Source organism: Formica exsecta, unplaced genomic scaffold (genome assembly GCF_003651465.1).
Source record: "Formica exsecta isolate Colony F162 unplaced genomic scaffold, ASM365146v1 scaffold72, whole genome shotgun sequence".
In the NCBI taxonomy this organism is placed as follows: Eukaryota; Metazoa; Arthropoda; class Insecta; order Hymenoptera; family Formicidae; genus Formica; species Formica exsecta.
The window spans coordinates 6,934,958-6,957,685 of NW_021853485.1; the positions used below are offsets into that span (position 1 = coordinate 6,934,958).

General features: G+C 34.4%; 7 protein-coding genes across 7 annotated transcripts; 3 read left to right on the forward strand and 4 right to left on the reverse strand.

The window, feature by feature from the left end:
* Positions 1 to 66: 66 nt before the first annotated feature.
* On the forward strand, positions 67 to 5,751 carry LOC115243545 (protein scabrous-like). Its single transcript, XM_029820653.1, has 3 exons — positions 67 to 1,254; positions 1,779 to 2,118; positions 3,942 to 5,751. The coding sequence occupies exons 1-3, from the start codon at positions 1,025 to 1,027 to the stop codon at positions 5,259 to 5,261; spliced, it is 1,890 nt and encodes a 629-aa protein (XP_029676513.1). The 5' UTR covers positions 67 to 1,024; the 3' UTR covers positions 5,262 to 5,751.
* Positions 5,752 to 6,013: 262 nt separating this feature from the next.
* On the reverse strand, positions 6,014 to 7,684 carry LOC115243549 (zinc finger protein 846-like). Its single transcript, XM_029820657.1, has 3 exons — positions 7,236 to 7,684; positions 7,014 to 7,154; positions 6,014 to 6,935 (listed from the first exon to the last, which is right to left on the reverse strand). The coding sequence occupies exons 1-3, from the start codon at positions 7,359 to 7,361 to the stop codon at positions 6,162 to 6,164; spliced, it is 1,041 nt and encodes a 346-aa protein (XP_029676517.1). The 5' UTR covers positions 7,362 to 7,684; the 3' UTR covers positions 6,014 to 6,161.
* Positions 7,685 to 8,550: 866 nt separating this feature from the next.
* Positions 8,551 to 13,393, reverse strand: LOC115243486. Its single transcript, XM_029820543.1, has 7 exons — positions 13,305 to 13,393; positions 12,377 to 12,609; positions 10,397 to 12,268; positions 9,997 to 10,177; positions 9,433 to 9,830; positions 9,116 to 9,332; positions 8,551 to 9,048 (listed from the first exon to the last, which is right to left on the reverse strand). Exons 3-6 carry the CDS (start codon positions 11,587 to 11,589, stop codon positions 9,167 to 9,169), a joined length of 1,938 nt encoding a protein of 645 aa, XP_029676403.1. The 5' UTR covers positions 11,590 to 12,268; positions 12,377 to 12,609; positions 13,305 to 13,393; the 3' UTR covers positions 8,551 to 9,048; positions 9,116 to 9,166.
* A 268-nt stretch (positions 13,394 to 13,661) lies between these two features.
* On the reverse strand, positions 13,662 to 15,043 carry LOC115243493 (the record flags this gene model as incomplete). The annotated part of the gene is made up of 4 exons (XM_029820554.1): positions 13,662 to 14,186; positions 14,493 to 14,577; positions 14,663 to 14,759; positions 14,830 to 15,043. Coding segments are annotated over 4 exons (507 nt in total), but the record flags the coding sequence as incomplete, so codon positions are not given.
* A 61-nt stretch (positions 15,044 to 15,104) lies between these two features.
* On the reverse strand, positions 15,105 to 16,906 carry LOC115243491. The gene is made up of 3 exons (XM_029820553.1): positions 16,461 to 16,906; positions 15,983 to 16,293; positions 15,105 to 15,752 (listed from the first exon to the last, which is right to left on the reverse strand). The coding sequence occupies exons 2-3, from the start codon at positions 16,213 to 16,215 to the stop codon at positions 15,497 to 15,499; spliced, it is 489 nt and encodes a 162-aa protein (XP_029676413.1). The 5' UTR covers positions 16,216 to 16,293; positions 16,461 to 16,906; the 3' UTR covers positions 15,105 to 15,496.
* A 138-nt stretch (positions 16,907 to 17,044) lies between these two features.
* On the forward strand, positions 17,045 to 19,185 carry LOC115243490 (protein crossbronx homolog). Its single transcript, XM_029820552.1, has 7 exons — positions 17,045 to 17,231; positions 17,382 to 17,563; positions 17,658 to 17,722; positions 18,117 to 18,217; positions 18,299 to 18,486; positions 18,599 to 18,767; positions 18,853 to 19,185. The coding sequence occupies exons 1-7, from the start codon at positions 17,217 to 17,219 to the stop codon at positions 18,934 to 18,936; spliced, it is 804 nt and encodes a 267-aa protein (XP_029676412.1). The 5' UTR covers positions 17,045 to 17,216; the 3' UTR covers positions 18,937 to 19,185.
* Positions 19,186 to 19,465: 280 nt separating this feature from the next.
* LOC115243489 (cdc42 homolog) lies at positions 19,466 to 22,664 on the forward strand. The gene is made up of 5 exons (XM_029820551.1): positions 19,466 to 19,742; positions 20,232 to 20,429; positions 20,514 to 20,623; positions 20,709 to 20,906; positions 21,136 to 22,664. Exons 2-5 carry the CDS (start codon positions 20,252 to 20,254, stop codon positions 21,223 to 21,225), a joined length of 576 nt encoding a protein of 191 aa, XP_029676411.1. The 5' UTR covers positions 19,466 to 19,742; positions 20,232 to 20,251; the 3' UTR covers positions 21,226 to 22,664.
* The last annotated feature ends 64 nt before the right edge of the window (positions 22,665 to 22,728 follow it).

A 22,728-nucleotide genomic window follows, 5' to 3' on the forward strand; every position in this document is an offset into this window, starting at 1 on the left:
TTTTTATCAATTCCGTTTTCAATTAAGTACAGCACAATAAAAAAATTCATATCTTCCATATAATATATATATTTGCGCTCGATTTCCCGCAAACTACGAATAAGAAAATCTAATGAATTAATTTTTTAGATTGGCCTTAATTGAACAAAAATTGAGTGATACTAATTAAAGTAAAACTCTAATATAAACAAAACTTTAAAGATTATGAGATATGTTGCTTAAAACAATTTAAATTTTAGGGAAGCAAAAAATTATTCTAGTTTGTGGCGAGAAATTTCGCCCCGTTCGCCAGATGGGCTTATTATCCAGCACCCTGTATTCGCGCGATGCATTTATCATATCACTATCCCATACGACGTATCTATTACGATCTCATGCCAGGACATGAGCGCAACGAAACAGGGTAGGGGCCGTATAGCAGGCGTGTGGGGGTACAGACGGCCGGCCGGCCGGCGCGCGAGACAATATATACCTGACGAGGGCCTGGTGTTGCCGAACACCTGCTCCACACCGGGTTCGAGCGAACCTTTGTCCAAGGACCGATATAAAACTCGTACGCCGTTTCGGCTGCGCCAGTGGACTTTCGACAGGCGGTCAAGCGCGTGACAATCATCGCATCGCACGCGATTCAACGAGTCTCTAAAAATAAATCGGATTCTTTGAATAAATCACATTTAATCACGATAAATCTGTTCGTATCATGTTAATTAACGGTGATAAGGTGTGATGAAAATTTTTCGCCGAAGAAATTCAAGATCTCAGATGAGAATTTGAAAATGTGCGAAGATTTAAAAACTATCAAACTTGAAAATAAGAAAGATCTGTCAAATACACACCAAATATCTGAATCGGAAGATTTGTGAATTATAAAATACACGAAATATTCTCTCGAGGATTTATAAAACAAAAATATACAAGAGTCTCTCCCCTCAAGGGGTAATATATAAATTGCGAAATATAAAAATTCAAAGATCTCAGAATTGAAGAATCCTTAAAAGAATTGAAGAATTCAGGAATCCAGGAGATGGCGAACATACTGTGGCTGTTATCAGCGATTATCGCCGCGAACACGTTGATTGCCGGCACGCGCGCGGACGAGGATCTCAACAATACAATCAAGCTATTGCAGGAACAAGTGAGTGCATTGCTGGACCATCGACAGGAGGATTATAACGCTTTGGAGGAGAGTCTGAAGCAATCGATGGAAAAAAACACGGAACTCATCGTCCTTAGGAACGAAGTAAAGCAACTCAGGTGAGATTCTATTTGTCATCTTTCTTTACATGTAGTATCGTAATATGATACATGATACTGAGTGTATTGGAAGTTGCCAAGTATATAATTACGGTATCTATTGACGAGAAACCTTAGAATTTCATTCAAGTTTAGGGATTCTGTCAGGCCAGTCTTTTTTTACTTTATAAAGATGTCTTTTTTACGTACTTTCTGTATAAAATTATTCAAATTTACCTATATTATTTATCTATATAATTTTTTTATACTTTGAAACCTTATTTATATTTATGAATATTATCGATAATTTTTATGAAGTAATTTAATTGTAATAAAAATAATAAAACAGTAAAATTTATCTGAAAACCATAATAATTGTAAGATAATTGATAATAAAATACTAAATAATATCTAAAACAATTTTTATAATTATTTTTATTCTTAAAAATAGCGATAGTCAGCCTTTATTGGTATGCAAAGAAAAGATATAATAATAAGATACCCCAGAAAAGTATTATAATAAACATATCCCCTCGCACATGCAGGAAGGAAGTGAACGCTCTTCGCGGCGGAAGCGGCAACGAGGCGAAGAACGAACGATTGAGGGTGAGATGGCTTGGCAGTGCCGTGACGGAGCTGCAGAGCGAGATCGCCGAAGTGCTCAGGACGCGGAACGCCAGCGAGGAGTTGGCCGAACGTTCGAGGATGAGGAGCGAGTTGGCCCTGTTAAAGGGTGACGTAGCCGAAGTTGGCAGAAGTGTACGCGATCTCGGTGGCAGAATTACCAAGATCGAAGCTATCCTCGGTACCATCAGGCTCGATATTGCTGCGACCAAGGAACGCACCAGTCTCCTATCTCGCTCCTGCGCGGATGTCAGTAGTCAGGTAAATCGTTTCCTTTCGCAATGTTAGAAAAGATTAATTAAAAAAAAAAAAAAGAAATGACGATGGCGGAAGGGACAGGTGGTACCAATTTGCCATACAGCTAAATCGAATCAAGTGCGTGGAATAAAAAAACATTTACTTGAATATTTTCCTTATTTTGGAGCAATGAATTAATTTTTCAGTTCGCGATTGTTTCTCGCGAGAATATAACTTTGGAATTTTATATTAATTAATACATATATAATCTAATCGCTAAATATTTCAGATAATTATACTCGTTATCTGTAAATCAAATTTTATTTTCCCTTTTATACACATACAAACTACAAGAATAATATCTTATATAAGGATATATATATATGATACATATATCTTTGATACCGCCATCGGCGATTCCGACGGGATTCCTAGATGCGCGCGTGCCACTCAATGGCTATAGCCGATTTTTTTCGCTTATAACGTCTCGAGATCGATTTCGTGGTGACGGCGAGCGTATCCACCGCGTATACGTATGCGTACACATCGAAGGGCCGAAGGACCCGGCATGCGCTCGCTCGCGCGCCGACAACGGGCGTCCGTGTAGATAACGGCTGCCGCTACCATTTAGTATTTACGGCAGGAAGAAAGGGGGATGCGTGGTCGGTGCACCTGCCCGGCATGCGCTCGCTCGCGCGCCGACAACGGGTAGATAACGGCTGCCGCTACCATTTAGTATTTACGGCAGGAAGAAAGGGGGATGCGTGGTCGGTGCACCTGCGCTTTGCACGGGGCGGCCAGCTGCTTGGTTCCTGTTTCTCGTTTTGCCGCTTGGCAGCTGCTTCTCCACCTCCTCTTCCCTTCCTCTTGCCCCGCCCGTGCAACGGGCCTTTGGGCCGCACGTATGTGCCCCTCAGGCCCGCGGCTCCCCCAATTCCCCTCTTAAATACTTCCCGCCCCTTGCGCTTCGACTTTCTACCGTCACAAGAAGTTAAACGTAATATAAAATGTAAGAATAAAATTCAAAGAATGAGAATTAGTGGGTTATCGGGCAGAATAATCGTGTTATAAATCGACAAATTAAAATTTAACTCGTGCGATTTTTCACGTGGAATTACTTCGCAATGATAAAGATTTACTTGAATATTATATTGTGAGATTTTTAGACTATTTTGCTCCTAAATAGGAGCAAAGATATTAATGGAACATATTTGCCAATTCAGTTATTAAAAAATGACAAATAATAGAAAATAGTAGAAAAATAATACAGAATATATATTAAGTAATATGTGATAGACAAAAAAATAATAATTTTTGTAAAATTGATGACTTTCTTTGATTCCTTTGAATTTTTTTTTTGCGCGCACGAGAGAATCATTCTATAATAATGATTTTATGCGCGTTTATAAATTCGATCTTGATCCTACTGAACATACGAGTCTTGATCGGTGAACCTTAGTGTCTGTGGTATTTGACACACGCTGGCGAATGCAGCCACACGAGTCGACAGCTGTGGCCCTACTCTCACGCATTCCATAAACGCGTGTGTATTATATATGTACAGGTACACATACCACGTTATTAAGGATTGCCTGTAAAAAGTCGGCGGATTAAAAAGAATCAGTAGGAATTTATTTTGTGGAATGAAAAAAGAGAGAATTTACGAAAACGGAAATTAATGATTTTACTAATTATGGTGTTTAATTATTTACATAAACAAATTCTGCCGTTATTTTTTAATTATCGTGTCTTGTTTTTAAAAATCTCAAAATCAGGAAAAGATATTAAGAGTAATATTACGAATCAATACTCGTTCTCTATATAAAATGTGAACTTATCTTTTTCAGTTAAGCACGGTGCAGATAGAGCTGAAGTCCCTGAAATGCGAGTCCACACTTCCCGGTCAAGATCCGCAGAAATTGGAACATCACGACAAAGCCGATCTTTTCCGCAACGAAGTGAGCAGACTGCATGAAATCACATCGGCTCGAAGACGCAGCTATTTCCGCGCTCTGATTCATCGCGCTCGCTTCGAGGAACGGTTGCGAAACGTCGAACGAAAGATTTCCGTGGTAGCGCGGAAGCGAGCGATGATCGAAAAGCGGGTTGTGTACGAGGATCGCGAACATCTTGAGGAACGAGTGAAGAAGCTCGAGCTGACACAGGCGGAGCTTTCGAAGAAGGTATTCAATGCCACCCGAGATCTGGTGTCGATGAATGAGCTTGACGAATCGGTGGTGCGATTGTACGACTCGGTGCGACTCCTTGAAGAAGCTGTCTACACCAATCGCTCCGAAGTGAAACGAGAACTGGCGAAATTGGGGATAAACGCGGCGCGAAAGGCGGCCGAACTATCGCTGACCAGGGAGGAGCTTGGCAATCTTCGACGCGCGGTTCAGGCGTTGAGCGTAAGCGCATCGCAGCTGCAAGAGAGAAGCGATGTGCAACGGAAGAGTCTGGACACCCTGAATGAGACCCTTAGCCGACTGGATCTCTCTCGCAATTTGGCCAAGGCGGCGAATGTCACGCACGAGTTGGAACAAGTGGAGGATCAGTACCGTCTCATGGTAGATTCACTCCCGGGCAACTGCGAAGAGCGCGACGGTTTGACTCTGTTAGCGCCTGGTCCCGGAGCACCTTTACTGGCCTGCTGCCGCGCCGGTTCGATCGTTGTGGCTCGCAGAATACACGGTGCAGTCGACTTTGATCGCACCTGGAACGAGTATTCGGTCGGTTTCGGTTCGCCGGTCAGCGAATTCTGGTTAGGCAATGAAGCATTACATCGACTTACCCGCGACAATTGTAGCAGGTTACGAGTCGATCTGATCGACACTTATGGCGTGCACTGGCATGCCGAGTACGAGCATTTCACGGTCGATTCCGAAGAGACCGGTTACCGACTCCATGTGTCCGGTTATTCAGGCAATGCGACCGATGCGTTGTCTTATCAGGACGGCATGGCATTCAGCGCCAAGGACCGCGATATGGATATCAGTACCACCGATTGCGCGGCCAATTATCGGGGTGGATGGTGGTTTAGTCATTGTCAACACGCCAATCTCAATGGCAGATATTCTTTGGGCCTGACGTGGTTCCAGTCGACCACTAACGAATGGATGGCAGTTGCGTCTTCCGAGATGTCGGTGCAACGAAAGCAGAATTGTTGACGATCCTGAAACATTAAACGAATGAAATTATTCCTATCGAATCAACAGAATTAAATATATGAAAGAACTTTAAAAAAATTAAAGATTATTTTGTGCGATTTGAGTCACGCATCTTGCAGTCAGTTGACGAGAGAACATTGATTGTAATACCAAAGAATTAAGTATAATTTAAAGACTTTAATGTAAATACAGTGTACAGTTATGCACGATAGAGTAAATGTTGTAAATGTAAATGTACGAAAAACATATATTACTTATCATATATATAGTAATAAAAAGCCAATAAAAGCCATTAATTTTTGCCTCTAAATAAAACATGTATTAAAAGGCACAAATTACACATATAAAAACCAATGTTCACCAAGTTAATCAACTATCACATTATATATCAATATTTAAAACGGAACTTTTATAGCTATCATGTACAAAAAAAGGATATGTTACCATAATATTCAATAGCATATGTATTAATTTCAATGCTATTATTTTCCATATGTTACCTGTCTAACCTGCTTGCCGCTATTGAAGAGGGACGTCAGCTGTTAGAGGCGGAACCTTTTCAAGTCTATAATAAGCTGTTATAACCCTTCATTTTTGCGTTTTCATATATAGAATTCGGGCTTTATATTTGCGCACAGACGTATTATTATATATGCTGAATACATATTTGAAGAAATAGCTCATTGCGCAAACAAGAGGAAATTTTTTTGTAGTTATGCATAAAAAATATTTGTATAAGATTAGAAAATGTATAATTTGGAATGAACTTTATGATATTCTCAGATTATATCTTTCTCAGTTTTTTCTTATATTGCTTACAAAACTACATAAAGAACCATATCAACAGGACATTAGATTATTAATTAAAAGATATATGTATACGAAATTTTAATGCACGAGTTACATCAAATCATTATTGTCAGTGCAACCGTTTTCGAGGCATCTGCTTGGAATCGATCGCCGCGATTTGCATTTCTTCTCGTGCACAAACAGGCTGCCGGAATTGCCGTAAGCGGAATCGCACATTTTGCAGACATATGGCTTTTCTCCAGTGTGCGTAAAGATATGGTCTTTCAAGTACTTGTACCGGATGAAGGACTTGCCGCAAGTGTCGCAATGATAGTTTGCTTCCCCCGTGTGAGTTTTTAAATGATATTTCAGCCCGTTCGGGGACGCGAAAGCATTGCTGCAGATATGACAGACAAAGTGCTTATCACCTGTATGGATCTTCTCGTGTCTCTTCTTGTAACTCGGAATAGCAAAGCTCTTGTCGCAGTATTGACAAGTGTACGGTTTGATGCCGTAATGCGATTTAAGATGCAACCGTAATCCGGTCATCGAAATGAAATTTTTATTGCAGATGTCACAGAGATACTGCTTTTCGTTGTCATTTGACAGTTCATTGCAGTGAACATTTTTATCAAGCGTAATAGGTCCGTTTAAAGACGTTTTTCGGATCTTAAAACCAAGATTGCTCCCATCATTATCATCAGCCTCTGAGTTTATTTCTACATTAAGTGTACTCTGGGATAACGCAGTGTTATACGTTTCTGAGCTTAGAGCAATTTCTGAATATGCCCTTAAAGATTTTTTTGTATATCTTAAAGACTTGCCGGCGTATTTACGTTTTCTTCCTTTTGACTTTTGTTCTTTTTCCTTTATTACTTCCCTGATCTAAATACATAAGGGTTCTAAATTTAATTTGAAAGTCAGAGATTTTGTCTTTCAGTGAATAGTATTTTCATCATTTACCTGACAATGTTTATTCTTTTCATAATATTCATGCAGTTTGTCGTTGGACTTTTTACAAAGATTTACAAATTCGTGAGCGTCCCGTAATCTGACATTGCATTTACAGCATATGAACTTAGGTAAATTCTCATCTTGCAATATCTAATGGAAAAAGATGACATTAATATAAAAATCTTTTCAAGGACTTTCTTTTGAGATTACACAAAGTGGACGATTACTCACGACGATGGAACACAAATCCGCGATCTGTAATCTCAATCGTTGACATTCGTCGTCATTGACGTTGTCAAACAAAGGTGTCACGTCGCGTTGCTCCGGTTGAAGACATAATCTGCATACTTTTTGCATACCGTCTTTCTCATAAGTTCCTTGCAAATACAGGAGAGATATTTCTGGTTTCTCGAATATTGATATAACTATATGACCATCTTTAGTCCTCCATCAATTGTCAATCTTTTGTTTAGGTTTAGGTTAAATTAAGTTCGCTGAAAAAACTCTGACGAAAAAATTGTCATTCGCCAAATGTAAAGGGATTATATGAAAGAATAAAACATTTAAAACTATTGTGCTTCGTTAAAGAAGATATAATGTTATCAGAGAAAAGACTGAATGCTATGTGACATGTTGTCAATTTGAAGATTAGAAAATGAACCATAGACATAGTATATCTAGACCGAGCGTTTGCCTTTATTTAAGGAGTGGGGGCCGATGCCCATGTAGAAAAGGACATACTCTGTTTCGTGCCCCTTGCGTTCTCTCTCGCTCGCACAGAGCATAGCGCTCTCTTTCGTCATATACTATGTCTATGGGTTAATCTAACCGGACTTGGTGAAATTGGCCCTAAGGGCCAATTTTTTTATAATGCATATATGCATTAATGAAAAATGAAATACGTAGCACATGGTCCTGAAATTTATTCTTAATTTATTATAAACTCTATGTGCTTTCTATTAAAATGTTACAAAAATATGTATTTGGAATTTCTTACCAATGTTACAGGCATGAAGCCATTAAGTATTATAGGTATGTTGCATTATGGCCGGTTAAGTTTTGAATAAACTTTCCCTCTGGACACTTCCATGATTTGATATCTGCTGACGCCGAAGCGAACATATATAACCATGGATGAAATAACAATGCTCTAACACTTTTTAAATTGGGTTTAATCGCTCTCAAAGCAATTAAACTTGCTTCATTCAAAAACGCTAATAAAAGTTACCGGTAGGATCACCCATGCCGGACAGGTCGAAGAGGAAAAGTCAGACTAATTGTAAGAGAGATACTGTAGTTATATTTTTTATATTAATATTTGTAAATAAAATAAAAGTAAAAAAAGACAATAATAGAGAAAAGGGAGTTTACTCGTTTTTGAAATTAATATCGTATAAATATACATATCTAAATGTCCTGAGAAAAGTATTATTTTCGCATTTCTGACCTTTTAATTAAGATTCTGAGTGGAATTCCACAAGATAGAAGAACACTTAACATTTTATATGCTAAAATAACAATATTGCACAAGATATCGCGATTTTTTAACATTTTATGACATTTTGCGAAAATCTGACAGCTGATAGTATCACCGGCGATCATATAAACGTGAAAAAATTAATTAACGCTGTCAACAAATAAAACTACTTAAAAAACAATAGAATACGGTTAGCAGCATAAATGAAGAGTATTTTTAAAAAGTTCTACCGTCGATAGCCGAGAAAACACTTTTTTGTACATTTGAAAGTGGTTATTTCAAAACCTATGAAACGCACTACAATCATCGCATTTGAAAGATAATTTAATTCTCTACGAGTTATAGTCATATTTGTATTCCAGTAATGTAGAGCTGCTTAACGTTATAGGAAGTGCTTAAAATGAAATAACGGAGTATATCCACATGTTACAATCTTATGATATAATCATTAATAATTTATATACTTAACATAAAGATCTTTTTAATATAATATAAATGTATGTAAAAGAGATGAAATGTCTTCACAATAACAATTGCTCATATTTTTTTTTCAAAACACACCGATACCTAAAATAAAAAATATCGATATACTAAAACTTTAGATTAAATATTCCTTTAATCTCTCATAGTATACCTGCTTCCATGGGTGTTTCTATTGGAAAAGCTGACGATTTCAAAAGGCGTTTCAGAGTATGATACTATTGTATGCATGATCTATTTCGTGCACAGTATCTTCTAAAATTTCAGTAAAAGATTTCTCATTATCGTTTATTATTGATTTATCAGCTATTAAAGATAGATGTAATTTGCCTCCGTAACTGAACAGAGAAAGGCCGAGAGCGGTCGTACTTCTAAAAATAAAATTATAAGTCATATATATTTCGTATATCGCTATAATGCATTAATTTTTATTTATTTATTATAATAAAAAATAGAGCAGCGATGCAATACTTGTTTGGTATCCAGAAGGCAATGTTGCTCAAAGAATTATTGAGAATACGAACTCTTTGTGGTCCATACATATTGCTGAACCCCATTGTGCTATGAGTTAAAAGAAGAACTTTCAAAATTTTCACCGGCAATACCGAGAATAAATATTTTATGAGCCAAAAATTAAGTAACAAGTCCGGACTTTTTGTGAGTTCATTATCTGCTTTCGTAATATCCTCAAGACGTTTAAAAAATTGAGAATCTTGATTTGGCTCACTGATCTTTTGTCCGTTCGCGTTAGAAATACAAATCCGTAGAATAGCAACTGAAAAATTATTATCTAACGTCATATTTTCATCAGGCATTGCCATTTTTATCGGCAAAATGATTGTTAATGAATCGGGTGCTGTTCTATTGATCTGTAAAGAAGAAATATTACATGTTTATATGATAAAGAAAGAGATGCAGTTTAATTATGTAAAAATCGTCAATTTTTCTCTCAGTTTTCAGGTGTAATTTTAGGCGTATTTTAAATATTTTTTGAACTTGTGTGTTATTTAGAAACGTTTTAATACATATATTTACCCGTAAATAATATTTGTGTATACTGGCAGAGAAAGCTGCCAATATTACATCTCCAAATTTGGCGCCTGTACTTTTTTTTATTTTGCGGACTTTCGTTAAAAGCTTTTGTGATTTGTCATCATCATCCTCTAACCAGTAGGATATTATTTTTTCACCTGTCTGTGGCGGGCCATGTAAAGAGCTATAAAAATATATTTATTAGGATAAAGCTTATTTTAAATTTATTCTACATATAGAATTTACTTTATTAGAGACATAATGAAAAGTAAAAATTATATTGATAGAGAATTTGATTGAGAAATTTTATTTTATAAAATTATTTTAATTTTTAAAATAAGAGATATGTTTATTTTGACTTATGTTTTTTGATAAAATATTCGAATATTGAATACATATATACTTTTCGTCCATACTACGACCAGCCTGTTTAATCAACCATTTTGGAGTAGAAAAGATAATTATCATCAATCGCGTGATTTCTTTAATTTTCTCGTATATTTGTTTCAGGAAGATATCTTTGAAATTCAGCCATATATGATTGATTGATATTTTCGCTTGCTGTTTTATAGAATTCATTGTTACGGTCTTAAAATATTTCAATAACGCATGAAAACGGCATCGTAAATCTTTCAAAACTCGTAAAACTGTCATGTAAATAGAAGGTATAGATGCGGCGAGAATATTTTTTTCATAGGGTCGCACCATTTCCTTATCCAAATGTCTTGCCTCATTCGGGAAATTTCTCCTCGAATTATGCAACGACGAAACAAATTCTTTGAAATTTCTTACATTTGCATTAATCGATACGGTATTTTCGATTTTTACTTTCGTCTCGTCTTCGTCAGTGATCGCTTTGAATAATAATTTTAAGAGAGCTATCCCATCACCCAGGGAATGATGGACGCGAAATATCATAGGAATCTTGCAAGTATCAGTGTCGAAGCACTCTGCGGAAGACAAACGGTCTTTTTCGACGCGAGATCTGGATCTCGGACAACGTTTCCCGACGAGAATCTCCCAGGCGGCTGTGTGATTATCAGGCAACGATTTATTGCATATGCTTCCTAAATTCTTCCTAAAGGATTCGCTAGATATATCTTCGCAAGATCCATCGCAATCAGCGTTCTCGCATTCCAGCCATCTAATCCTATTTTTCAGATCGATTTTTTCATTTCGCTCCCAAAAATAGTAACCAAACTTTTGGTTTCGATGATAAAATAATTTTTCAAATGTCGAACCAGCAGCCTTTGAAACGATGCGATCATTTACTAGATTTTTGAAATCTTCCAGAAAGATCGCGTTCGAATTTCGTCTATCATCTTTCTCTAGTATCATTAATATATTGATAACGGACAAGGAAGCAGCATCTTCAATGGCCCATACATAATCCGTGCCTTTCAATAAACCGGCAAACTTGTCTTTGAACTGGATTCTTAAAACAATTTTGACTAGATAGCGATAGATGTATAAGAAATTCAAAATGATAAGGATGAACGGAATAAGCAGACAAACACAGACAATCCTCAGTAATTCTTGTAGTCTTTGACGTCCGAGTCCATTTAAAAAAACGGAATTCAATCTTGCAAATTGCATTCTTGTTTCGGGAACTTGCTCGTAAATTTATCTCGATTTTAATATACTTGGCAGCGATCGTCCCCAAAAGCGGTTAGTACAGCCTTATCAGAATTAAGGTCGTTAAGATATAACTCCTGTTGTTGAAAATGACTTAGCGTTTATTTCTTGGTGTCCGTGATATACAATTCGAATTCCGCAACATTTTATTAAACAATATCGGAATAAAAATTTGATCATATACGATGAAAGGTTGAATAAAGGAAGTAGATTTCGACTTTGAACGGATTTTATAAGGCTGCGAACAACTATATTTTCGCGATACAATGTTTTACAGCATCTTAGCAGAACGGCGGACTTTCGAAAAATGAAGACGAAAGGAAGCGAAAGCGACGAAATTATATTCTGTCGGATTAAGACAGAAACCTGTACACGTCTCGGAACAAAAATCGTGTTAACTTCTGATTCGAAGAAATCAATCGCGCGATATATTGAGATAAGATATCTGTGTACTTTGGGAGACGAGCGCATTCCCAAACAATTCTGTTTACAATATTAAATCATGAACTGTTAACAATTTTAAATCTATTTAAATTTTAATTGATTAATTAATTTTTAATCGGTTTCATCATTAAAATGATATGAAAATTTCAAGTATTTCCAATTTGAGTTCTTGAAATACATAAAATTTCACTGTTATCTGAAAAAAAATATTGTTAAAGATATATTTAAAAATAATGTAATTCAAGCCACACTCTATTAACTTAATTAAGAAGAATATAGGAAGAGAGAACTTTCTGTTACTTACTGTTAGCAGCATATGCCACTGAGACTAGCAAACGTGTTATTCATATAGAGAAGCCACAAATCTTCGCCCAGTTTCGCAATTAGATTATAACTATACTGCGTTCACGGAAAGAACGATATCGCTTTTCGCTCGGTTCGGTCAGATCCCCCCCGACCGACCGTCCATTTTGCCCCCTCCACGCTGCCAAAATTGGTCTTGCAGCTTGCAGATCCGGCTACCCGACAGAAGGGACCCTATTTATTTATAATAATATTAAATTTTATTAATAATTTTTAGGTTGCAAAAAGAGAAAATAAATATAATAGATATATCGCGATTTAATTAAAAAGAGTAATAAAAATCGATTAACAGAAAACAACTCAAGCTTTCAATATTATGACATTTCTTTCGAGCTTTATAGGCGGATCACATACGTGATACACGATCGATACGCATACGACATACAGCATTGAAGTAGCGCGCTGAAGTCTCTCACCTAATCCCCACTCCGCCCAAAGCTGCGCGAAGCGAGGTCGTTCTCTCCGTGAACGCAGTATAGTAACGTTTTAAAGATTCAGATGACATAAAAAAAAATGAATCAAATTTTGAAAGGGCTTGCTTCAGAGGACTAGGCTTGCTGAATCATTTGTACAAGGTCATTGGGGCTGGGTCCCCTATTCGCTATATTTACCAAAATAAATATAATTGATATATCGCGATTTAATTAAAAAGAGTAATAAAATTCGATTAACAGAGAACAACTCAAGCTTTCAATATTATGACATTTCTTTCGAGCTTTATACGCGGATCACATACGTGATACACGATCGCATACGACATACGGCATTGAAGTAGCGCGCTGAAATCTCTCATCTAATCCCCATTCCGCCCAAAGCTGCGCGGAACGAGGTCGTTCTCTCCGTGAACGCAGTATAAATCCCTTAATTACCTTATATTTTTACTGATGTAAATATGATGTAATGTAAGATACTGGCAGTCTCATAGTCAGAGAAATTACTAGTGGCGCTCGCGCATGCGCTTTATCGATAAATACAAGCGCTATATTCAAATGATGATAGCAACGCGTTCCCGACAGAAGGGACCCTATTTATTTATAATAATATTAAATTTTATTAATAATTTTTAGGTTGCAAAAAGAGAAAATAAATATAATAGATATATCGCGATTTAATTTCGGAGGGATGCCTGAGCGTCTTTTACGGTAAACCGTGAATCAAATCGGACGTGTCTCGTTGATCTCGTGTGATATGCTTAATTGATTAATCACATTTGTATTCTAAGTTTGTAATTAGTTCTGAGTTCGAGTTTATGAGTTGACCAATAAAAACGTGTTTCGATAAGTGCTCAAATTATTGCTTTATTCGATTTCTCACGTTCACTATAATATTTATATATACAGTTCAATAATTCATGGTTCAACTGTTAAACTATTATCCTTTTTAAAAAGTCATTCTCCTGACAAACTACAAATTGACTCGCTGTCTTACAGTAATCTTACCTAAGTCAAACATTATTATATTTCTTTAATATTGATAACGCGCATTCATTTAACATTTAAACATTTTTGTTCAAATAATCATATTATAATAGTCAGTTTACTTCACAAAAAAATTTTATTTTTTAAATAATTTTTAGTAATTTTTCCAGATTTGCAATAATCTTGAATTTGAAGTCGCGCACACATAATGCATATTTTAACTTAGGTTTCATTTGTTAAAATCCAACATTTTCTGCAGATTTTTTCAGTCTTTTTGTCAGAATTTACGATGTTTCCTGCGAGGTTGAACAATTTCTGTTGCAAAATATCGATCTACAGTACACACATAAGTTTTTTTAAGACGTTTGTCGAAATATATTTACAATAAGATGTCACATATGCGAAATATATTTACAATAAGATGTCACATATGCGCGAATTACAAATTAAATTATGAGACGCATATGATATGTGACATGCGATGCAAAACTCATTTAATTTGACATAAATTATAATATTCGATACATTACAAAAATATGACATATTCCGAGAAAAGAAGATATCTCGCTCTTCTGATATAATCTTATATGTATATTTTATTGTGCAATGACATATATAAGAAAACTTAAACATACAAACCTCCTTCTGTTTTTCTTTCATTTTGTAATTCATAGCGTTAATTTGCTTCTTCAAACGCTCGTTTTGCGATAACAAAGTGTCATATCTAAAATGTAACATGTATCATATACATAAGCAGAATATTTAGCAATGATACAAAAGCAAATTGTGATATTATTGGAAGAGATTACTTTTGGTGCCATGTCCTCTGCACTTGTCTTTTTAAAGCTTCCGGCAATATATCAAGAGAACCAATTTGAACATCCGTAACGCTTTGTCGAAATAAATCTAAAAAGCGAAATTTTTTCTCGAACAGAACACAGCAAAGCAAGTAAATTTAGGCAGAAATTTTACTTACTTAACATCTGCTCGTTTCGTATTTTAGCTTTCCTTAAATCATCCGTTAAAATTTTATCGCGAGATTTCAAGGTAGAATACCGCAGAAAACGGACAGCTTCTAAATCCCGCGAATATTTTAAACTTGTCTCTAATTTTCGAGCGGTATCACGTATTTTATTAATTGTCGCGATATATTTTCCTTCGAGGCTTTCTACATGCATGATGTTCAATATTTGTCAATTGTAATCTAATTTAATTGACAGCAGAAAGAATAAGGTACACTGAAGATTCGTTCTTGTTAACGATATTGTTTTATTAATTTTTTGTATTTTATGTTATTGTAAAATATAGTATCATAAATAATTCAAAGCCCTTATTACCGTTAATCGCGTTGCGTGCTCTGTATAACTTTATATATAATCTAACCCTGCAGCCTTAATTTACTTTTTCTGATGTTTAAACATTTCTATTCTATACACATACACACACTATCTTTTGGTATTAAATACATCTTTGGACAGCAAATACTATGTAAGTCGTATATGAATGGAGATACACTTATCATGTATGAAAATAAAAATGTACATCACAGATTTATGCAGTGCAAATATTATATCAAAGCATTTAAAACTCTTTAAATGCTTTGAGCATATATTTATGCTCAAACATATTTATATAATATAATGCTATTTCCTTATTGGACATGGTTCTGAAATGTATTTTTTAAAACTTTGATGTACGTTTCTTAAATAATCTCGTGATCGATCTCTGGTATCTTCCAATATAGCAAGTAATGCTTCTCTGGTTTTGTTTGTTAAGGCCTCGTTAAACCGTTCCATAAGTGCCATGTCTATTTGTGGAATACCATCCAGATCTTCAGCAATTTCCCTCACTGTTGTCACATCTATAGTTAGAGATACTAAATCGGAGTCCTTTGATTGCCTGTAAATTATTTTTATCAACATTGGTATGAAATTTTGAAACATATTTGCTTCATATTTATATTTTTTAATTTAATATTTTCATATAATAAAATAATGCTATAAAAATTGCTATATATATTTTACAAAAATTTCTCAAGTCTTAAACTTGATTAATATTTGAATATATTGATTTTATACAATCTGTTAATGTTCGATATTAGTCTTATATTAATACAAGATATAACTTACGATTGAGTCAATTCCTTAGCGAGAAACTCTGAACAAGTTTTATATAATTCTAAACACTCCAGACTACTTCGAAGATTGCGTCTTTGGAGGTACCTTTCAAAAATTTGTCTGCCCTTTGGATGAGATAAAGTCTTATTTATATTATCTGTAATTTGATCTAACTCTTCAGCTGTCAAACCAGTTGTACATTTTCCAATACAGCCAATTGTTTGAGTCGACAATGAAGCCTGCATGTTTCATTACGCTACGAAGAGAATTGTAGACCAATTTTTTCTTGAATTATTCTTTTTTCAGCTTGAGATTAAAATATCCTGCAAGCAAGTAATTTTTTGGAATCGATTACAATTTTTATGTTTGATTCGAGTAAACAATAAGAACGATAAAGAATGATAAAAGAGAGTACAAAAAAGAACTTAGTATATGTATGTTATATATATAACGTTTATATATATCGTATAATTTTATAGCTCTCTCTTACATATATATAATTATTATTTTCATATTCAATAAAGTAATGATCTTTGCGTATAGCGAGCCATTTAATCAACATCGATATGATATATGATCCAAAAGCATGTGTTTCCGGCTGATCAACTGTCAATTCTCAATGCCATGCGTGAATCGTCGCATGATTCGTTTGGCACTATCTTTCATCAGCTGATCGATTGACAGTAGATCTGCCCAATTGTACTTTCTTTACTAAAAGTGCTGTACTTAAAATGAAACAAGTATATATTCACGCTGTGGAAAGAAAGAAAAAAAAAACGAGAGAAAGCGAAAATGAATCAATTCTATAAATTACAAGACCGTCTCATGTCTTCTGTTATGTTTTTACGTGATGTTTATGATGAGTTTTCATGAAATCATGTTTGAATCAAATCTCATTTGAACTAGATTTGAACGTTAAATTACAATCTAAAATGTAAAACGAGGGATTGCTCAGCAAAATTATTCTTTACACATACATATTGCGAATATATTTAAATAATTAAATTTTACATCATGAAAAATGTAAAGCAATCTAGATGAATCGAACATGCCATCACTTTGAATCATATGATCTATGGTTGATGCTGCATCGTATGTCAATCTGTGAATTAGCCCAAATGGGGGATCTACTACAATCTCTGAAGACTATCAATAGGCATAGCTTATCGCTTATCTTTATGTTAAGTGCGATGTAGCGAGATATTAATATATACAACCTCATACATTTTTTTTAAGACGATTCATCATGTCAGGGACCAAGGTAGGAGAATGTTTTTAAGAATACTTATATTCAATAACAATGATCAAATAAAAGAATCACATATATGCTCTATTGTTTTTTACACACATATTTTTTGTATTTAATAAATATTTTTTTAAAAGGTAATAATGCATTTTGCTGTTATTTTAGAGTGAAGACAGTAAAAATGATAATTTAAACAGGCAAGGATCCTTCAGGAAACTTGTGCCAGGAAGTAGTAATGGAGAATCTTCATTAAGCATGTCTGTAAAAATGATAGACAGACCGATTGTCCCGCAAACTAACAAGCAACATGCTGTTTTCGTACAGGAATATAATATTATTTCAGAATAGTGAGTACACACACACACACACACACATACACATACAGTAGTATTATAATATGTATATCGTAGAAATAACTAACTTACATATTTTTTTTTCCAGCAAGATGTTGTGCTCTCAAGATTTAAAGGGAATTTATGTAATACCGTCTGCTTTAAATTCTTTTTGTAAGTACTGCTAAATTTATGCATGACAAGTTACATTTAATACATTTAAAATTTAGCATGTATTTTCTGTGATAATCCTAATTTGTAATATTATTGCTTTGGAATTAGAACAGCTAACGCTATTTTATGACTCATAGAAAGACAGAGAAGAAGAATAAATATCCTTCGTTCTTTATTTCTTAGTCCATATTTGAAATTTTGTTTTATTGAAACGTCAGTATGTTTTTGATAGGTGTAAACCTATTTTATAGGTCTTGCTCATCCCGATTACAACTTGTATAATGGTTCTGATGTAAATATATCCATATCTCTTCGCTCTTTCATTTGAATGTAGTTAAGGTGACTATTTTGAAAAGCTCTAATATATATGTTATTTCTAAACATTTTGCCACAGTATGGTTTGGTGTACAATTCATTCGGCAAGGGATCTACAAAGGCGGAGTTTTCAGGTTCACTATTACATTGCCCCCAAACTTTCCACTTGGAGATTGCCCTGTAAGAATACTGAATCGCAAATAATCAATCTTATATATATATATACGTGTAAAACCTATAATAGCCTGAAATATATTTTAGAAAGTTGTGTTTGAAACTCAAGTTTTCCATCCATTGATAAATCCAGAAAATGGAGAATTGTGCACATCATGGGGATTTCCTGAATGGAGAAGAAATAACAGAATTTGGCAATTGATACAATATATCACGAAAGTATTTATTAAACTAGATCCAAAAATGACTCCAATTAATCAGGAAGCATCTAGCTTGTAAGTACAATTGTTATTTGCTTTGCATACAAGAGATATATTCAAAGAAATAGTGAAAAGAATGTGTCATCCCCAGAATTTCTTTTTTACATACAAATTGGCGAAATTACAGACAAGAAAGTAATCTTGAGGCTTTCCGAGAACGTGTGAAAACTTGCGTGAAGGCAAGCGTAAATCAAGTATTTGATCCACCTACCATGGACGATCCGCATTATATTACATTCACTCGATATGTGAATGAAGTGCATGATCCCATTAAACGAGAAATTTACGAACCAAAGGTAAATAAATACTTGAGAATCACACTTATCATGGTAAAACACATTAAATTTAAGAATTTTCTCATCAGTCTATTGTATTTTATAGAGCGAAGATGAAAATAAGCCATTGGGTTTGTCATGGGTACAACCTGGCTCTCTTCAACCATTTTCAAAACCAGAAGCTAGATAATAACAGAGTTTAAAATTCAAATGCTGACAAATAGTGAAATAACATACGTCCTTAAGAGCTGTATAAGGAAATTATTGCTCTCTTGGCAATCAATATAGATACAAACTTATTAATATTACTATTTTTCTATTCAAAGATTATATATATGCCTTAAAATTTTATATGAATCTATGTGTTAAGTGACTGCTGTATAGAACAAATTAGAATATATGCTCTTGTAGTTTTTAATAAAAAGAGATTAACATATATTTGTGTGTTCAAATATGAATATATATATTAAGAATGTCTAAATTATTTAATATTGAGAATATCTAAAAAAAGTGTTTAATATTGATTGTGACAAACATGTTATATATGTATAATACACATATTTTTTTAAAGATCATTAATATAAGAATTTAGGAAAAGAAGAGAACGAAAGCGAAATATTGTACAGCTTACAAACTTTTCAAATTGAGCGCTATTTTACGCTGGACCGTTCTGCTTGCGAGGATACGTTCCCCAAGTTTTTATCCTCCCCCCTCTTTCTTTACGTCGTCATAGGAATCCGGCTTTACGTAGCTAACAAATCTCGCTCAATTGAAATCGCGACCGTCACCGAGAAGAGAAATAACGTATGTACATCTCGCGATAAAAATCCGTGGAATTTGCGTTATTGCGCAACAATTTCGCAATCCCAGCTGTCGAGTAGGACTCGTGCAAATTGTATTTTACTACCGGCACACGCCCGAAGCCGCTTCCGCCGCGCCACCCGGAATTATGAGCTGCAGCGATCTTAACCTTTAATGACAGCCCCACAGATTCAGGTAATTATTCCATTACATCTGACACGCGATAAGCAAAGAATCTCACACGCGAGAGTCGCTTCCTGCTCCGAGTTCACGTTCAGGATAACGTCGCGAAAGTTTCTCGACGTCCTACGGCTAGAGAATCTTGAGCAGCATGTGTCCTTTTGCGCTACAGATACACACCTATATAAAGATGAAATACGATGAGAAAACAATCTCCGTGCTGGTCAATATTATGATGATCTTATCGCGTTAAGTAATATTTCACTGATAATATTTCGTTTGTAGTTATGACATTGTGATTGCGGACATAATATTATGGTTGATAAAATTATTGTGCAATATTATGACGCATATAGAGACTGCTTAATTAAACAATATGAAACATATTGTACGCTAATATAGATTTGAATTTAATCTAAATCGTGTATGAGAGATTTACTTTATCTATATATAAATGTTTAGAATAGTTGTAGCTTTTAATTATATATGAATATAATGTTTTAGGTCGCATAAAGAGCCTTAAAATGCAGACGATAAAATGTGTTGTGGTAGGTGATGGAGCGGTTGGTAAAACATGTCTCTTGATTTCCTACACAACAAATAAATTTCCTTCTGAGTATGTGCCTACTGTTTTTGACAATTATGCAGTAACTGTGATGATAGGAGGTGACCCATATACATTAGGATTATTTGATACAGCAGGTAAGAAGTTTTTTTCTTTTTGTATTATTTCTTCAAAGACAATTTAGCTTGCTTGTAATCTAATTCAAACTTTTTGTTTCTTAGGTCAAGAAGATTATGATAGATTGCGTCCTTTAAGTTATCCTCAGACCGATGTATTTCTCGTGTGTTTCTCAGTTGTATCGCCATCATCATTCGAAAATGTAAAAGAAAAGGTGATATATCGTCTATTATTGTTTATTATTTTTACATATATGAGCTTTAATTCAAATTCTAATATGATAATATATTTTCTTGTAGTGGGTGCCTGAAATAACGCATCACTGTCAGAGAACTCCATTTCTACTTGTCGGAACACAAATCGATTTGAGAGATGATGTCGCAACAACAGAAAAGCTTGCAAAAAATAAGCAAAAGCCAATATCTGGAGAGCAGGGCGAGAAACTTGCCAAGGAACTCAAGGCTGTAAAATATGTAGAGTGCAGTGCTCTAACACAGGTAAAAAAAAAAATTAAAATTTTATAGTTTTATCAAAAATATTTTGTTGTTTAAATATTATGTAAGAGATTTAGCAAGATCCTTTTTCATTTAAACTTTAAAAAAGAAATAATTTTTTATAGACATTTATATTTCTCTTTGATTAAAATAAAAGAATATTTATTAGATTCTAATTATATTAGTAATATTTAACACTTTATGTAACATTATGTTTCTATTGACATTCTAGAAAGGTTTGAAGAATGTATTCGACGAAGCTATTTTGGCCGCATTGGAACCGCCCGAACCAGTGAAGAAAAGAAAGTGTACGCTTCTGTAAGCCGACGAAGAGTTATCATTGAAGGAACGCATGCCAGACATCAAAATAACGCTACGTAGTACCAGACGACAGTCTTGTATGTAGTATATTGTATTAAATAGAACTAAATTTGCCTCTATACTTCGTAACCCGAGGGAAGAACAAGCAATCGCGTAAGCGCCAGCTATGACAGCGACTGCAAACACATTCCATGAGGCGTGCAACAACGACTCTGAATTTGTAAGGTCAAAGAAAATTTTTCTATCATACAATAATAGCTATCTTTTTGAGATAACTTATTGCACAAAGCTTTCATTTTCCCGACACGATTTTCTAGGCGGCGCAAAATTTTGAAGCGCGTCTGAAAATTTTCTAAGATAAAGTTTTAAAACCATTCTAAAATCGTTGACTATTGACGTTTATTATTCAATAGGACAGAGGCGGAGAAACAGAGAGAGATTGGTGCTATTGTTCAATAATATTTTTTTAAGTCGAAATATTTACCGAGATATATATAGACATCTGAGTCGTCGATATCTGATAGAATAGTCATTTGGATTAATAAGGTATTCAAGCATCTTTCGCTAAAATGACGATCATTTTTTCCGATACGTATAAAAATAAAATTTTCGTTTTTAACGATGTCAGTATTAGGAACTCTGATGAATGTATAAAACGATAAATCATAGCAGTATCATTATGTAGGTATATTATCGATTGCATATAATAAAAAGATTATTATTATTTCTAACAATCGATCTATATAAAATATCATTGTTGGATATTAATGGTTTTTGCAATAGCAACTTTGGTAAATTTACTTGTTTGGATATTTATATAATTTTAGAATACAATTTATCATACAGTAAATATATAATTAATTTCTTATCATTTATTCTTTGTCCAAAGCATGATAGCGTGCGAGCAAAAGCTTTTTAATATCGATAATGAACCTTCAGGTCTCTAAAAATATACACGGCAGCTATCTTAACGAAGGAAAGCTTTTAAGAAAATCGACCAATTTCTTTGTACGTTTTTGAGTGCCGTTCATTACATAGCAAAGTATTTTCAACGAATTTATCACTTAACAAAGAGAATTGAAGAGTTTTTAAACCTTTTTCCTTAACATTTATGATTTTCACAATTATGTACATGAAATTTTATTAACTATCATGATGTTGCATGCAATGAATTATATTGATTCATAATGTCGATGGGCATGCGACTGGCTAATTTTTTATGGAGCTCAATTGTCGCATATCGTTAGTACTAATAACATATATGAATGTTCGCGTTGCGATAGGGATGTTGCGAGAGAAAAAGCATTTCATCAAAAAGATTTAATCAACTTTTACATTATGAATCCAGTTAAAAGCATTTATTAGCACTGTATGTGTCATAATATAGACACAATCATATATAATAAAATATTCGCATAAATATATTTATACTATGTATATGATGCCTGCGCGTTTATGTCTTTATTTGTTAAATTGTCTCTCTATATAATCCTTTCATATATAT

Excerpts from the sequence above, each read along its gene's own strand:
- LOC115243545 (XM_029820653.1), top strand. The coding sequence starts at position 1,025 with ATGGCGAACATACTGTGGCTGTTATCAGCGATTATCGCCGCGAACACG. Across the intron at positions 1,255-1,778 it reads AACGAAGTAAAGCAACTCAG|GAAGGAAGTGAACGCTCTTC; the intron begins GTGAGATTCTAT and ends TCGCACATGCAG. Across the intron at positions 2,119-3,941 it reads GCGCGGATGTCAGTAGTCAG|TTAAGCACGGTGCAGATAGA; the intron begins GTAAATCGTTTC and ends TATCTTTTTCAG.
- LOC115243549 (XM_029820657.1), bottom strand. The coding sequence starts at position 7,361 with ATGCAAAAAGTATGCAGATTATGTCTTCAACCGGAGCAACGCGACGTG. Across the intron at positions 7,155-7,235 it reads CGGATTTGTGTTCCATCGTC|ATATTGCAAGATGAGAATTT; the intron begins GTGAGTAATCGT and ends TTTTTCCATTAG. Across the intron at positions 6,936-7,013 it reads AAAAGAATAAACATTGTCAG|ATCAGGGAAGTAATAAAGGA; the intron begins GTAAATGATGAA and ends TTATGTATTTAG.
- LOC115243486 (XM_029820543.1), bottom strand. The coding sequence starts at position 11,589 with ATGCAATTTGCAAGATTGAATTCCGTTTTTTTAAATGGACTCGGACGT. Across the intron at positions 9,831-9,996 it reads TACACAAATATTATTTACGG|ATCAATAGAACAGCACCCGA; the intron begins GTAAATATATGT and ends TCTTCTTTACAG. Across the intron at positions 9,333-9,432 it reads GCCTTCTGGATACCAAACAA|AAGTACGACCGCTCTCGGCC; the intron begins GTATTGCATCGC and ends TTTTATTTTTAG.
- LOC115243491 (XM_029820553.1), bottom strand. The coding sequence starts at position 16,215 with ATGCAGGCTTCATTGTCGACTCAAACAATTGGCTGTATTGGAAAATGT. Across the intron at positions 15,753-15,982 it reads GCTAAGGAATTGACTCAATC|GCAATCAAAGGACTCCGATT; the intron begins GTAAGTTATATC and ends AATAATTTACAG.
- LOC115243490 (XM_029820552.1), top strand. Across the intron at positions 17,723-18,116 it reads GTCTGCTTTAAATTCTTTTT|TATGGTTTGGTGTACAATTC; the intron begins GTAAGTACTGCT and ends ATTTTGCCACAG. Across the intron at positions 18,487-18,598 it reads AATCAGGAAGCATCTAGCTT|ACAAGAAAGTAATCTTGAGG; the intron begins GTAAGTACAATT and ends GCGAAATTACAG.
- LOC115243489 (XM_029820551.1), top strand. The coding sequence starts at position 20,252 with ATGCAGACGATAAAATGTGTTGTGGTAGGTGATGGAGCGGTTGGTAAA. Across the intron at positions 20,430-20,513 it reads AGGATTATTTGATACAGCAG|GTCAAGAAGATTATGATAGA; the intron begins GTAAGAAGTTTT and ends TTTGTTTCTTAG. Across the intron at positions 20,624-20,708 it reads TCGAAAATGTAAAAGAAAAG|TGGGTGCCTGAAATAACGCA; the intron begins GTGATATATCGT and ends ATTTTCTTGTAG.